At 43.5% G+C, this 14,262-nt stretch overlaps 1 protein-coding gene and 1 pseudogene across 1 annotated transcript in view; both read right to left on the bottom strand.

Annotated features, from left to right (window-relative positions):
- LOC129703136 (U2 spliceosomal RNA) lies at nucleotides 1-167 on the bottom strand (annotated as a pseudogene).
- A 7,003-nt stretch (nucleotides 168-7,170) lies between these two features.
- wwc3 (WWC family member 3) overlaps nucleotides 7,171-14,262 on the bottom strand; it is a 166,401-nt gene continuing 159,309 nt past the window's right edge. The window contains exons 21-23 of the mRNA XM_055644886.1: nucleotides 11,066-11,296; nucleotides 9,322-9,449; nucleotides 7,171-7,362 (exon numbers count right to left, since the gene is read on the bottom strand). Coding sequence (XP_055500861.1) covers nucleotides 7,296-7,362; nucleotides 9,322-9,449; nucleotides 11,066-11,296 — 426 coding nt within the window. The 3' untranslated portion in view covers nucleotides 7,171-7,295. The remainder of the gene's footprint in view (nucleotides 7,363-9,321; nucleotides 9,450-11,065; nucleotides 11,297-14,262) is intronic.

Below are 14,262 nucleotides of genomic sequence, written 5' to 3'. Positions count from 1 at the left end.
CTTACTTATATGGTCCTTAGATAAGGGACATATAAGACATTAAACTGATAATAACAGCTACTATAGTTTTTATTTAATATATGGTCCCTAGATAAGGGACGTATCAGATATTAAACTGATAAGAACAGATACTACACTTGATCTTAGCCAAAAGGCCGAGAAGCGATTACTGTAACTAAAACCCCGCTGGGACCGACCCTGGTACTCACATTACTGGTCCCTTGTGGTAGATTGCAGCCAGTCAACTGCACTGCAAAGTCCTTGGCCTCGGCGCTGGCCGTTACTGCTGCTGCTGAGAAATGAATTTTCTCACCGTGCTGGAGCGAAGTTGGGCACAGATGTTTTCCCCCTCCGGGAATCGATGTGCCCATGTTGCTCCTACCGCTGCCGGCTGCCGCTGCCGCTCCTGCCGCTGCCGCTCCTGCCGCTGCTGCTCCTGCCACTGCCAGTGCTCCTGCCGCTGCCAGCACCTTACATGGACCCAGTCCATGTCTGCACCTAAAGGTAAGTGGAAGGAAACGCAGAGTCTCCTACCTGCTGTTCCCGACTTTTCATTCTCCGTTGTTCCCTGCGTGTCGGGTTTGAACCGCTCGGACCGACCCCGGTGTTTAAGGGGCTGGTCCTTCTCCGTTAATTTTAAAAGTGCCAGAGCCCTAATACAACCCACTGTTTTGTGGGTTGTTGGCTCTGTTTTTCCCTTCACCCCGTATGGGGTGAAGTTGGCACTCGCTCCCGTTCTGGGAGACAGTGGTGCCGACTTCCGTTGCTGGCTGACTGCTGCTGTAGAAACGGCAGCTCGTCAGCCTTCCTGGAAAGAATAAGAAAGGTAAGGAATTCTCCTACCTGTTCCACAGCCCCAGGCCCATGTAGCATCAGTCTTTGGGGCTGTGTCGGCTCCGGAGTGCTCCCACGTCGTTCCCTGTGTGTTGGGTTTGAGCCGCTCGGACCGACCCCGGAGTTCACGGCCCTGGTCCTTCGCGGCAGTTCCGCAGCCGGTAAAACCCGGCTGTACCTGGGGACCCCTTGGACCAACCCCGGTGCTTACCTTTTGAAGAAGGTTTTCGGCCCGGACGTCCAGTTCCTAGCTCCATTAGTGCCGCTGCACTCGCTGAGCGTTTCGAGCCCTGCTGTGTACCCCAGGTACTTACAGCGCTGGTCCCTGCTCTCTGTCCTGCTGCCTCCGCGCTGGCCGCTAGCGACTGCTCCAAGCCAGTCTCGCTTGAGACTGGCATACGGGACCTCTTTGCTTTGCTTCCCGCCCGGCCGAGAAGTGAATTTTGCCGGTGCGGGAGCAAAGTCGGGCACAGGTTGTTCCCCTCCAGGGAAACTCGTGCCGTTGCTGCTGCCGGCTGCTCGCCCTCCACGGGTCTCCCCCGCCAGCTTTCCGCAGCCACCTGAAAGGTAAGTAGAAAAAGGGAACGCAGAGTCTCTTACCTGCTGTTCCCGACTTTCAAATTCTCCCGCTTGGGGAACGCCGTTCCCCTCTGTGTGACTCGTTGCAATGCGTGTAGCGATATGACACGCATGCGTGGAAGCGGGGTTCTTCACGAAGTCACTCACGTGACTCCGAAGTAAAATTTGACAGCTCTATCAGTGTCTGGCCAAGACATTGCACTTAATCTAGTCCACAAAGCCAGACTAATTGGGGATTCACCCAAGGTCTCTTATGTACGAATGTATCACTTTCTAAAATAACTTAGTCTATGAAATACTTTGGAAAACTCAAAAGATGCAATAATGTATCTTATAAATCAATTGATATTCAACTGGTAGTATCGGAGATGTTACAGGACTATTGATCTGGAACCCTGAACTAATAACCCAGAGAATATAAATTAAAATCTGAATCTGACCAGACCCATCCGAGAATCTAAATCAGTTTAAAAACGAAATGGAGGGCAATTAAGCTGGTACTAGTTAGCATTAGTTAGCAGTAGCATTAGATTAACAAATGCTCACAAAAATTTAAATGGTTCACTAACGAGAGCGAAGCTTCCTAATATTTCAGGCAACATCAGCATGGTAGGTTCTGGATCCCAAAAAAGGATGGAGTAACTCAGCAAGTCAGGCAACATCCCTGGAGAACATGGATAGGTGACGTTTCAGATTGGGACCCCTTTTCAGACCACCTTCTGAAGAGGCCCTGAAGTAAAGCACAGAATGCTGGAAACACTCAGTCGGTCTGCCAGGCTTCACTTGGAAAGAGGAACAGAGTTAACTATTCAGGTCAATGACCTACCATCAACATTTTCACTACCCGATTTGCTGGAATTCATTTTATTTCTTATTTTCTGCATCTGCAGAATTTGCTCTGAAATGGTTTGATAGAACAAATCATTGGTTCAACCACACGGGGCTAGGAATGGCCTTAGAAGGGGGAACCACAGCCTAAGGAAAACTCTTTCATTCCTAGTGAATTGTATTAATAATCAAAAGGTACAGGAGTTTGCAAAGCCATAAGATGAAAGGCTGTGTTACTGTGAAATGGGAGTACACCGTGAATCTGAGGTAACCATGCACAAATATTAGGAATAAATTTAGACTCACCTTTAAGACGGGATGCAAATACAGGATGGTCCGACTTTCCCTTGTGGAACCACGTTTTTACCTTGGAGAGTAGACTCCCACGCAAAGCAAACATGTTTAACGGGTTTACAGATTCCCACACTCATCCAGTTGAGTAAGGTAGTACCAAGAGGATGGACATATCTGGTGGCTAATGTCATGTGGATAAAGAAGAATATTTGGAGTTCATCTGATCTCAAGAAATGGACCAGAGATCATCATTCATGAGGAGTGCTATCATAAATGGAACTATGCATTATGCATTTAATTATATCTCCAACACTGGAATAATCATCCCAGAATGGACAACTGTTTTTTTTATTGGATAAAGCAATTTGAAGCAGTACACCGGAAATATCCAAAATCTTTTACACCCAGCATCTCAGGAGAAAATGAAGACACAATTAAACGTCATCATTAGCTATATTTTGTATCTGGAATAATATTAGCACCAACTATTTTTTAATCCACTTACCTATATGTTTCATAAAAACAGCATGCATAGCATGACGCAAACCAACCTCCCTTCCGTTGAGTCCATCTATACTTCATGCTTCCTGGGCAAGGCCACAAGCATAATCTAAGATCAGTCTCAGCCCAGTCACTTTCTCCTGACAGTTTATTCCAAGCTGTTATCTGTCAACTAAACTGTCCTCTCACCAACTAGTGAGCAGTCCTGACCTTCTATCTACCTCATCTGAGAACTTCGAACTATCTTTAATCAGATTTTACTGGACCTTATGTTGCACTAAACATAATATCCTTCATTCTGTATCTGCACACTGTGGACAGTTTGATTGTAATCATGTCTAGTTTTATCGTTGACTGAATAGCATGCATCAAAAGGCTTTTCACTGTACCTTTGTTCATGTGACAATAATAAACTCAAATATCTGTCCATCCTCAACTCTGTATTCCTGCCTACCACAGGAACCGTCCTTCCAGCCACAGACACTCCCTTCCTCTTGCTTATCATCCATTGATCTCTGCTTAAAAATCTTGTAAAGATTGTTTCCAATGCTCTTTCAAGAAGAAAGTTCAGAAGATTCATGATCCTCAGGGAAAAATCGCAACTGAGCTCTCCGTCTTTAATGCATTTGGCTAAACAAAACCTCAAAGACATGTAGACTTGAACCTCTTTGAGAAAACCCCAAAATATCTCAGCAGCAAGAGGAATACAAAAATAACACTTCAAATAAACTTTATTATCAAAGCAAGATATGTGAACAGCAGTTGAGCAAATGCAGAACTAGAGACCATGGTTAAGGCAGGAGTAAAAAGGGGAAAATGTCTATAAAGGGTGCTGCAGGCTGGAAAGATTAAATGTTAGGGGGTGATCATGATGCAAGGCAAATAGATGACAATGGAGTAAATAAAGAACTAAAGTTCAGAAGAGGCAGCAGGGAAATTCTGATGATGGAAATATTCCCATGTACTGGGAAGATAGTGAGAGGAAGGTTGGCTGATCCTGGGGCACAGCCTTATATCAACAGAAACACCACACTCTGCCCATATTTCCTCCATCACCAGCATCTGATGTCTGAGACATGGGATGAATGGTTAGAATAAAGTGCAGTTCAACTTGAACAGAGAGATTTATTAGCGTGGAGCGCTAGATGACAATCTTAAAAAACAACTGTCTCCAGATAGTCTTGCATATTGTCATAACCTCTCCTAAATGAATTTTTAAAAATCATATTAAGAGCTGACTTTTGCAAAGTCAACATTTAAATTGGAGTTTTATGTATATTTTCCAAAGTAAAATACGTAGAACCTTCACCACCAACAGTGAGCTGATACAATCACCTTGAGTGGGTACAAATGAGAATGGCGCACAATGTACACTGGCAGATTATAGATCAAATAGTGGGAAGGAGGCAGGTGATAATACAAACAAAAGCTGGACAAAGATGCAAGAACTCTGAAGGGGCACTCCAATTATCCCAATGTACACCGAGATACCAACAGTCCGAAGGAAAAAGTGGGTGAAGGATTTCCATGACATTTACAAGAGAATTTTCTAGAGCAGACTAACAGCACAATTAAATGAGTTAAGAGGGAGAGGGGAAGGGGGGGGGGGGGGGGGGCAAAAGATTCCATGACAATAGATTGACGAGTAAGAGAAAAACAGTCCATGACATTAAGGAAATAAATAATTCTAGTCTGGTCAATTGCTGGTCAGACAACATGCTCTATTTATTAAAATAGGGAAAGTCACCCCATGAGTTGCAATGTTGCATTGCCTCAGTACAAGCTTTAAGGCAGATACTCTGCCAAAAAATCAATTGCTTAAACCACTTTTCCTTGCGCTGTATAAAAGACAGATTTTATTTTCTAGAGTCAAAAGTAATAATGACCATTTTGGGGCTTTTTACGTTCTTCCAAGTAACCGATCGGGTACATCTTGGTGCGAGACCTCGTTTTGATGCGTCTTCCACAACAATTGGCACGGTGGCACATCGGTAGAGTTACTGCCTAACAGCGAATGCAGTGCTGGAGACCCGGGTTCGATCCCGACCACAGGTGCTGTCTTTACAGAGTTTGTACGTTCTCCCTGTGACCTGCGTGGGGTTTTCTCCAAGATCTTTGGTTTCTTCCCACACTCCAAAGACGTACAGGTTTGTAGGTTAATTGGCTTGGTAAATGTAAAAATTGTCCCTAGTGGGTGTAGGATAGTGTTAATATGCGGGGATTGCTGGTCGGCGCGGACCAAGGGGGGCCAAAGGGCCTGTTTCCACGCTGTATCTCTAAACTAAACTAAAATCAGTGTTGTGTGACTGGCAACTTTCATCGCAAGGCCTCCTTCAGCCAGGATGGGTAGACTTGGACCAAGATGGGTAGACTTGGACCAAGATGTCCTGGGGATTTGCACCCTCAGGTATTCCAGGAACAACAGTTGTGCCAGTGCAGCCCTGGTCAGTATTTAAATAATCTTTGTCTTCAGTACACCAAACCCCACCCTCCATCTCCCCAGTCCAACACCAACTCCAATCAAAAATCAAACTGCTGGAAGAACTCAGTGAGTTAAGCAACATCTGTGAAAACAAAGGGATTGTCAATGCAGGTTCTCAACTCGAAAAGGTGACCATCCCTTTGCCTCCACAGATGCTGCTTGACCAGTTGAATTCTTCCAACAAAGTTTATTTACTTCTGCTGCTTTTCGTCTCCTACCCATTCCAATTAAGTCCATTGAAACGCTGGTCACAATTTCCCCCCCAACCCCCCACCCCCCCCCCCCCCCCCCCCCCCCCAAAAGTCCAATTGGTGATCCTCCCCTCCCCTTCTGTCAGTCGCCCGGCCCTTCCCCCCAATGTGCTCCCTCAACATCAGACTTCCAATACAACCCCAGCACCAACTTCCATATGCTCAGGTTTCAACCATGGGTTCAAAACCCGTTGTAGTTTGGGAAAAAAAGGAATCTTGGGAGGAGGGGGGGAGGGGATGGAGGTAGGGGTGAGAGGAGCACATTCTCCACTTCAGGTGCAAGATTTTACTGGTTGACCAATATCCAAACAACCATTGTTAATGCCTTGGGTAGACACAAATATGGAGAAACCAGCGGGTGAGGCAGCATCGAAGGGAGACAAAAATGCCTAGAATGTAGACATTAATGCCTTAGTATGGCTGGAACTTCTAGATAGGTATAATTAATTTATGCATATGCACAGTTGTTGTTCCTTGTTCAAGGAGGATACAATGATAGGAATGGACAATCCCAGGAAAGGATACAACGATGGAGATATTGGATTAAAAATATCTAGCCTAGAACCTTATCTCAAGTACTTTTATGGTGTGATTTGCCAATGGATGTAATGACAGGCAGTAAATATTATGCCAAATAAACATTTTGCATAAAATGTGTAAATAATGGTAGCACTAATAATTGCAAAGTGAAAAGGCTGTTTTGGTTTTTATCCAAGTTGTGCTCTGCAAGTAAAATTCACTGCACCCTCTCCACAATCACTGATAAAGGATTTTTTATTTTAATAGTAAAAATATTGAAAGATGTTACTACTGAATTTTTTTATACAATAAACAGTTGTGGTAAAGATTACAATGTTACAACATAGTGTAAAAGGCACAGTGGAATATAAAACGCTGAAGAAATACATGCGGCTTGAAACATATTAAAGTAACATTAATAATTAGCGCACAGTATTTTCACATCAGGTAACAGAAACAAAGCCAGCTTAAGATTTCATTCCAGTGCACCCAAAAATACTGCAGAACTTTATAGTCTTAAAATACACCTAAAACTGAGACTTTTCCTTCAAGGAAAATATTTTTTAAATAAGAAACCTATATTACAATGGATATGATTAAGCTGACCTTGTTTCTATCTTCCAGCCTTTTAAGCTCACATACATCAGAGTGCACAGAAACTGAAAAACAGTATACAACAGCTTAGTTAGATCTTTTACATCATACCATTCCTTCAGAGATGTTAATTCCACAACAAGGATAAAAAAGAGCCTTGCTGCTTTTCTAGAATTATAATATATATCTATATATATATATATATATATAAAGATATATATACATATATATATATATATATATATTTATAAGTATATAGTATTTTTTTTCCTTTTTTCTTTTTACAAATTGTGTATAAGAATAACCCTTGCAACAAGTGTTTAATAAAAATCACTTAACTGGTTCTTTCTAGTAACTTCACATAAGTAAAATTGAGACCGATAAATACTTCATAGTTAAAATAGAGTAAAGTGTCATACATCATCCGCTGGCAGAGGAGGTATGTTGATTCGAGCTCGAGTGAAAAATGCCATCTTCTCTCTGTGGTACAAAACAAAAGTCTAGGTCACATTTAAAGCTCAAGATGTTTGCAGTGTAAGGATGGGTCCATAATTCAATACTATACGTGGTGCAGGGGTGCAGTGAGCATCAGATACAGTACTACTGTGATGTGAGGCCAGTCAGAAACTCAGGAAAGAAAACAACCAATCCAAAAAAAGACACAAAATGCAAAGCAACTCAGCGGGCCAGCCTGCATCTTTGGTGAACATGGATAGATGCCATTTTGGGTCAGCAACCTACGTTAGACTGATTGGCATCCATTCAGATGTTATCTAAATGAATGTCAACCCATTCAGATAATGAGACCAAGAATTTAGGGACCCAGGGTCAAAAGGAACAAGAAATTCTCTTCATACCATGACTCAAATCTATCTCCCAATGTCTCGTCTCTTCCACCTATATATGGGACACCTCTTGTGGCCTCCACATTTTTGACAATGTCCAATTCCCTGGACCCAACTGCCTCATCTTTACGATGAATGTCCAGTCTCTATACCACTTCATCCCCTAGCAGAAAGGTTCTAGAGCCCTCGTCTTCTTTCTGGGACAAAGACCCATCCAGTTCCTTTCCACTAACTCTCTCATCCACTTGACAGATCGTGTTCTTCCCCATCAATGATGTGGATGGGCAGTTTACCAGGGAGTACAAATACCTGGGAGTGTACCTGGACAGTAAACTGGACTGGCCCAGGAACGCTCAGGCACTGTAGAAGAAGGGACAGAGACGCCTGGATTATTGAGAAGACTCCGCTCCTTCAACATCTGCAGGAAGATGCTCCAGATGTTCTACCAATCAGTGGTTGCCAGTGCCATCTTTTTCGCTGCCGTGTGCTGGGGCCGCAGGGAGAAGGCTGCGGCCGCCAATAGGATCAACAAACATCAGGAAGGCTGGCTACTTCCTCTGGGTGGAGTTGGATTCATGGGAGGCGATCTTGGAGGGGAGGATGCTCCTTAAACTGCGGAGCATCCTGGACAATACAGCTCACCCCCTCCAAGACACCCGAGGAGTACCTTCAGCAACAGATTGGTTCCACCAAGATGCAGGACAGAACGCCACAGGAGATCCTTCTTCCCTGTGGCTATTAAACTACAACTCCTCCACCTTCTGTCATGGGTACTACTACTTCTCACTAGAATTTAGATAATTGGGGGGGATCTTATAGAAACTTACAAGATTCTTAAGGGGTTAGACAGGTTAGATGCAAGTAGATTGTTCTCAATGTAGGGGAAGTCCAGAACAAGGGGTCACAGTTTAAGGATAAGAGGGAAGTCTTTTAGGACCGAGATGATAAAAAAAAAATTCACACAGAGAGTGGTGAATCTGTGGAATTCTCTGCCACAGAAAGTAGTTGAGGCCAGTTCATTGGCTATATTTAACAGGGAGTCAGATGTGGCCCTTGTGGCTAAAGGGATCAGGGGGTATGGAGAGAAGGTAGGTACAGGATACTGAGTTTGATGATCAGCCATGATCATATTGAATGGCCGTGCAGGCTCGAAGGGCCGAATGGCCTACTCCTGCACCTATTTTCTATGTTTCTATATGGGGTAGACTGACTCTCCTTCCCCCACCTCAATCTTTGCACATCCCCAAAGTCTTTCCACTTGTCACTTTAATTTCATGTTTCATGTATTTTGTGTTTTTTTATGACTGTTGGCAAATTAATTTCCCTCCTGGGATAAATAAAGTTGTATCGTATCGTATCAAACAATTCCTCCCACTTTCTACAAATGAAAGGTGTAGCCACGGGCACTTGCATGTCTTTATGTTGGCTGCATAGTGCACTGAAAGGATGTTTTGCTTCCTTTAACTGAACTTTAGTCAACCCCATTGAGACCAAAACCTTTGCCATTTCAGGAACTGTTAGTGATGCCTCGATGTAATAAATATTGTACCACAAATGCACACATAACCATTCACTAAAATGTGCTCCTTCGTACCTGAAAGACTGAACCTGCAAAGGTTCCTTCTGGCTTTGTCCTCGCAGTTGATATACTTCTTTTGCTGCTTTTTTCAACATTTTTTCAGCCGCTTGCTCTTGGCGCTGTTCCGACTTTGTTTGCTTTGCCTGCAAACAATTGTAAAAGAGAATGCACTTATTTCACTGCAAGTAAACACACTGTAATGCTGCATTTGAAATGGAATCCAATTTTAATGCCAGCTACAATAGCTTTGGCTCGGCTACACAGTTTTTTTTTTCTCTTTCTTTTTCTTTCTCGTTTATCATATTGTTTACCATGTACTATGTTTACATATTCTGTTGTGCTGCAGTAAGTAAGGATGTAATTGTTCTATCTGGGACATATGACAATAAAACACTCTTGACTCTGGATGATGCATACCAGGCCCATTGCAGACAATCCTGCCATACTCCTACATATTGTGAAAGGGTACGTGGTTTTTATTAGGTTTTACAGTGGCCTGCCCAAGAATCGGCAATCTTCACCCCTCATTTGTTTCCCCAATTACACTTGTCACGACCTTCGAACTCTCAAGGTCAATGCATACCTGTAGACATTAACTTTCAGCTATTTTGTCCACATTTCATTCTACCCAGAAAATAAGTAATGAAGTACAACATGTCATGCTGTTCTCGTGTTTGACATCCTTTTACAGTACAATGTTTAAGAGAGGCAACAAACCTAAATTAAAAAGATAAAATGACAAGAACACTTCTGCAAAGAAGACAGACAAGTTAATGTTTCATCACTACAAAGCCACCTCTATCGCCGTTTGATCTAGACTGCCATACATAGAACATAGAATACAGCACAGGAACAGGATCTTCTGTCCACAATGCCCGTGCTGAACATGATGCCAAGATAAACTAATCTACTCTGACTGCATATGATCTATATCCCCCCATTCGCTGCATTTCTATGTGTCTACCTAAAAGCCACTTAAAGACCACTCTCATATCTGTTTCCACCACCAGCCCTGGCAGCATGTCCAAGGCACCCACCATTCTCTGGGTATAAAAACTGCCTTGCACATCTCCTTTAAACTTCTCACTTCTGACTTTGAAGCTATGCCCTCTAGTCTTGTCCACCTTGGGATAAAGGTTCTGGCTGTCTAACCCATCTACACCTCTCATAAGTTAATATACTTCTATCAGATCTCCTCTCAACTTCTGACACTCGCTCCAGAAAAAATAATCCACATTTATCCAATCTGTCCTTATAGTTAATACCTCTATTCCAGGCAGAATTCCATTTACATCCAAGCTGTTTATATTTATCACAAAATACAGAGGCCCCAGCATAGATTCCTGCGGAAAACCACTTGTCACAGACCTCCAGCCAGAATAACACCGCTGAACTCCTCCCTCTGCTTTCTAGGGGCAATCCAGTTTAGTTTAGTTTATAGATACAGTGTGGAAACAGGCCCTTCAGCTCACCACCAGTTCTATCCTACACAGTTGAGACAATTTACCGAAGCCACTTAATCTACAAACCTTCGGGATTTTGGAATTTGGGAGGAAACCAGAACACCTGGAGAAAACCCACGTCGTCACATGGAAAAAGTACAAACTCCGTACAGACAGCACCCAAATTCAAGATCGAACGGGGTCTCTGGCGCAGTAAGGCAGCAACTCTACCGCTGCGTCACTGTGCTGTTCTGAATCCATTTCAAGAAATGACAATAAGCAAGGCCCATTGTACTGATGAAGCAATTTCCACACACCTGTCTCTCTGCTTCCTTCAATAGGTTGCGGAATCGCTCGTCTCTTAAGATCCACTGAGGCAGGTCGACCTGCCCCCGACTCCTGCTCTCCTCCAGCCGCTGCTTCAGCTCCCGCAGTGCGTTCAGTTCTTCATCCAGTCGCTGCTGCCTTGTCCTGGATGCCTGGAGATCCAGCTCCAAGTCCAGGGATGTCCGTGTGGGATGTTCAACTAGTGGGGTTTTGAAGGATGGCTGAAAAGTGCCAACAAAAATTCAGTAGAATTTTCCAAGAATTGAATCATATTATTAATGAGCATTTTAAAATCAAAATTTAAACTCCCGAACAATGTTGCAAGTTACAAATATCGTCCATCAATACTCTCAATTATCCTAAATCTACTTCAAATTACTATTGTTTGACAAATGGCTGTCTCGGAAACTTTATAATTCATATTGGTTGAAGCTCAGCATGTTGCCAAGGAAAACGGATTATTTAAGCAAACAGACGTATGTTTTATTAATGGGAGCATTCACGAAATCAAAGACACTATTCTATTATTCAGCCTGTTGGTTAGATTGCATCTGACAAATTACACCCACAGGGGATGATATAGTGGCCTTGGTGGTCCATTAGGCAGCAGTGATCATTGGAGAGATACCACTTCCATGGTCACCACAAAACCCCCCAAAATACACAGACAGGATCCGCTAGCCACATTAGTGCCCTCTCCCAGGCCAACAACCTCAGCACTGAGGTTCTAGTTACAACCAGTTGACTAAAATCAGCTGGCCAGAGCGACCACCTGCCTGAGGACAGACTGATAGAACAGGCACTCTTTTCCGATCTCTGTCATGGCAAGGGACTGCCAAATGGCCAGAGGAAATGGTTCATAGAGATTCTCAAAGCCTTCTTGAAAAAGTGTTATAGCCCTGTCTCACGGTGCGAGTCCACCCACGAGTGATCCTGAGTGAAAGAAAAAAATCAAACTCGTGGTTGTCTACAGGATTCCAAGTTTATGTTCACGAGTTTAAACGAGTTCCCACGTGTATGTCTAAGTTTTCTGTTTACTTCTCATTTCTGCGATGTACCAAGTTCCTCTCCCGAGTTACTCTTAAGCCAACAACGACTATCGACGTGTGGAAAAATCATCACATGGTAAAAATGATGCCATGCAGTTTTATTTTACACTATAAAAAGACCCAGCCTCAAGAACGATCTCGACCCGAAACATCACCTATTTCTTTTCTCCAGAAATGCTGCATGACCAGCTGAGTTATGTCCCTGTCCCACTTAGGAAACCTGAACGGAAACCTCTGGAGACATTGCGCCCCCACCCAAGGTTTCCGTGCGGTTCCCGGTGGTTTTTGTCAGTCTCCCTAATGGTCGAAAGTGGTTTCCACTTCTTCTATGTTCCAGTGATTATTTAAAAAAAAACGTCTGTGACTAAAAATAGGTTGCCATTTTAAAAATCAGTAATTTTTAACAGGTTGCAATGCTAGTTGAAGGTGGTTGCCGGAGGTTGCAGGTGGTTGCCGGAGGTTGCAGGTAGTGGAAGGTAAGACCTTCCACTACCTGCAACCTCCGGCAACCACCTTCAACTAGCATGCTGCCTGACCTGCTGAGTTACTCCAGCATTTTGTGTGTATCTTCAGTGTAAACAGGTATCTGCAGTTCATTTTGACACTCCGTAAACTAACCAAAGTTGCTCACATTTTTTTCTATGAACCTGAATTTTTGAAAAGAGTATCTGAAGCGTTTAGCTCGGGGCAGAAGGTTGCATCTGCAAAGAAACTTGCCCTCATACATCATAGACTGGTAGCTGAATCCCCCCAACCCCCCTCCCTCATTTTTAGTCAGTATTTCCTGACTGCTGACCTTTGCAAATTCTAGCCAGTTCACATGCATGGAAACAAAGCAAAACAGAGACACAAGAGAGTGTGAACACTGTCACAGACTCTGCCCATTACAAAAGCAAAGTACGTTTTTCTCTTGAGGATTAGTTTAGTATAGAGATACAGGGCGGAAGCAGGTCTTTCGGTCAAGCAAGTCCGTGCCGTCCAGCCATCCCCGCACACTAACACTATCCTACACACGCTAGAGACAATTTACAATTACACCAAACCAAGTAACCTACAAACCTGTATGTCTTTGGAGTGTGGGAGGAAACTGGAGCTCCCGGGGAAAATGTACAAACCACAATCATGGGGAGGACATACAAACCCCATACAGACAGCACCGGTAGTCAAGATTGAACCCGGGTCTCTGGAGCTGTAAGGCAGCAACTCCACCGCTGGCCACAGTGCCAGTATTTTGGATTTCCCATCATCAGCTGCCTGAGATCAGCACTGTGATGAATATTTTATTTATTTTATTGCCACGTAAATCGAGGTACAGTGAGAACTTTTTGTTTGTTTCGTGCTTCAGTCAGCAGAAAGACTATACATGATTAGAAGTGGGCCGTCCACAGTGCACAGATACAAGATGTATAGTTTAGTTTTGTTTATTGTCACGGAATCAAGGGATATGTGGAGAAGGCAGGCACAGGTTACTGATTGTGGATGATCACAATGAATGGCGGTGCTGGCTCGAAGGGCCAAATGGCCTCCTCCTGCACCTATTTTCTATGTTTCTATGTAAATTAACTCTGCAATGTGGCTTTCCCCACACTGCATGGTTCATTCCTTTTGCCACTGTTTCTCAAATCCCCGATGAGTGCATTTTGCTCCTTCACTGAAAATATTCCATTAAGATCTGACTAATCTTCTACATTTCACTTCTGGCACTCAGGCCAAACCCACGAGTTACTCACAAGTCACTACGGTAAACTCACGGGCTACTACGGTATTACAACAAGTTTAAAAGTTTCAAATTTTTCCTTCAAGAGTAAATTTGACACGTGTTAATAAGTTTCCCGAGTACCTGCCATTAGCGTTACGAGTCGCTAAGTTACGTCCACGAGTTCCGACGTTAATTCTACGTGATTACCACGAGTTTGATTTGTTTTTAACTCGGGATCACTCATGGGTGGACTTGCACTGTGAGACAGGGGTTTAACTCCTCCATTGACCTGGCTAGCATCTTACAATGGAGAAGGTAATCAAGGTCATGCTTGAGTATCTTTGATGGGAGCATGTGAAAGCCCAGAGGGGGAGGACACCACTAACCAAACACCCCACCCACCTGCCCCATCAAGCACTTCCTTTTCCATCTGCAATGG

This window comes from Leucoraja erinacea, chromosome 13 (assembly GCF_028641065.1).
Source record: "Leucoraja erinacea ecotype New England chromosome 13, Leri_hhj_1, whole genome shotgun sequence".
Classification (NCBI taxonomy): Eukaryota; Metazoa; Chordata; class Chondrichthyes; order Rajiformes; family Rajidae; genus Leucoraja; species Leucoraja erinaceus.
Note: the sequence above shows the minus strand (reverse complement) of the source record. Positions and strands in the feature narration are given on the sequence as shown.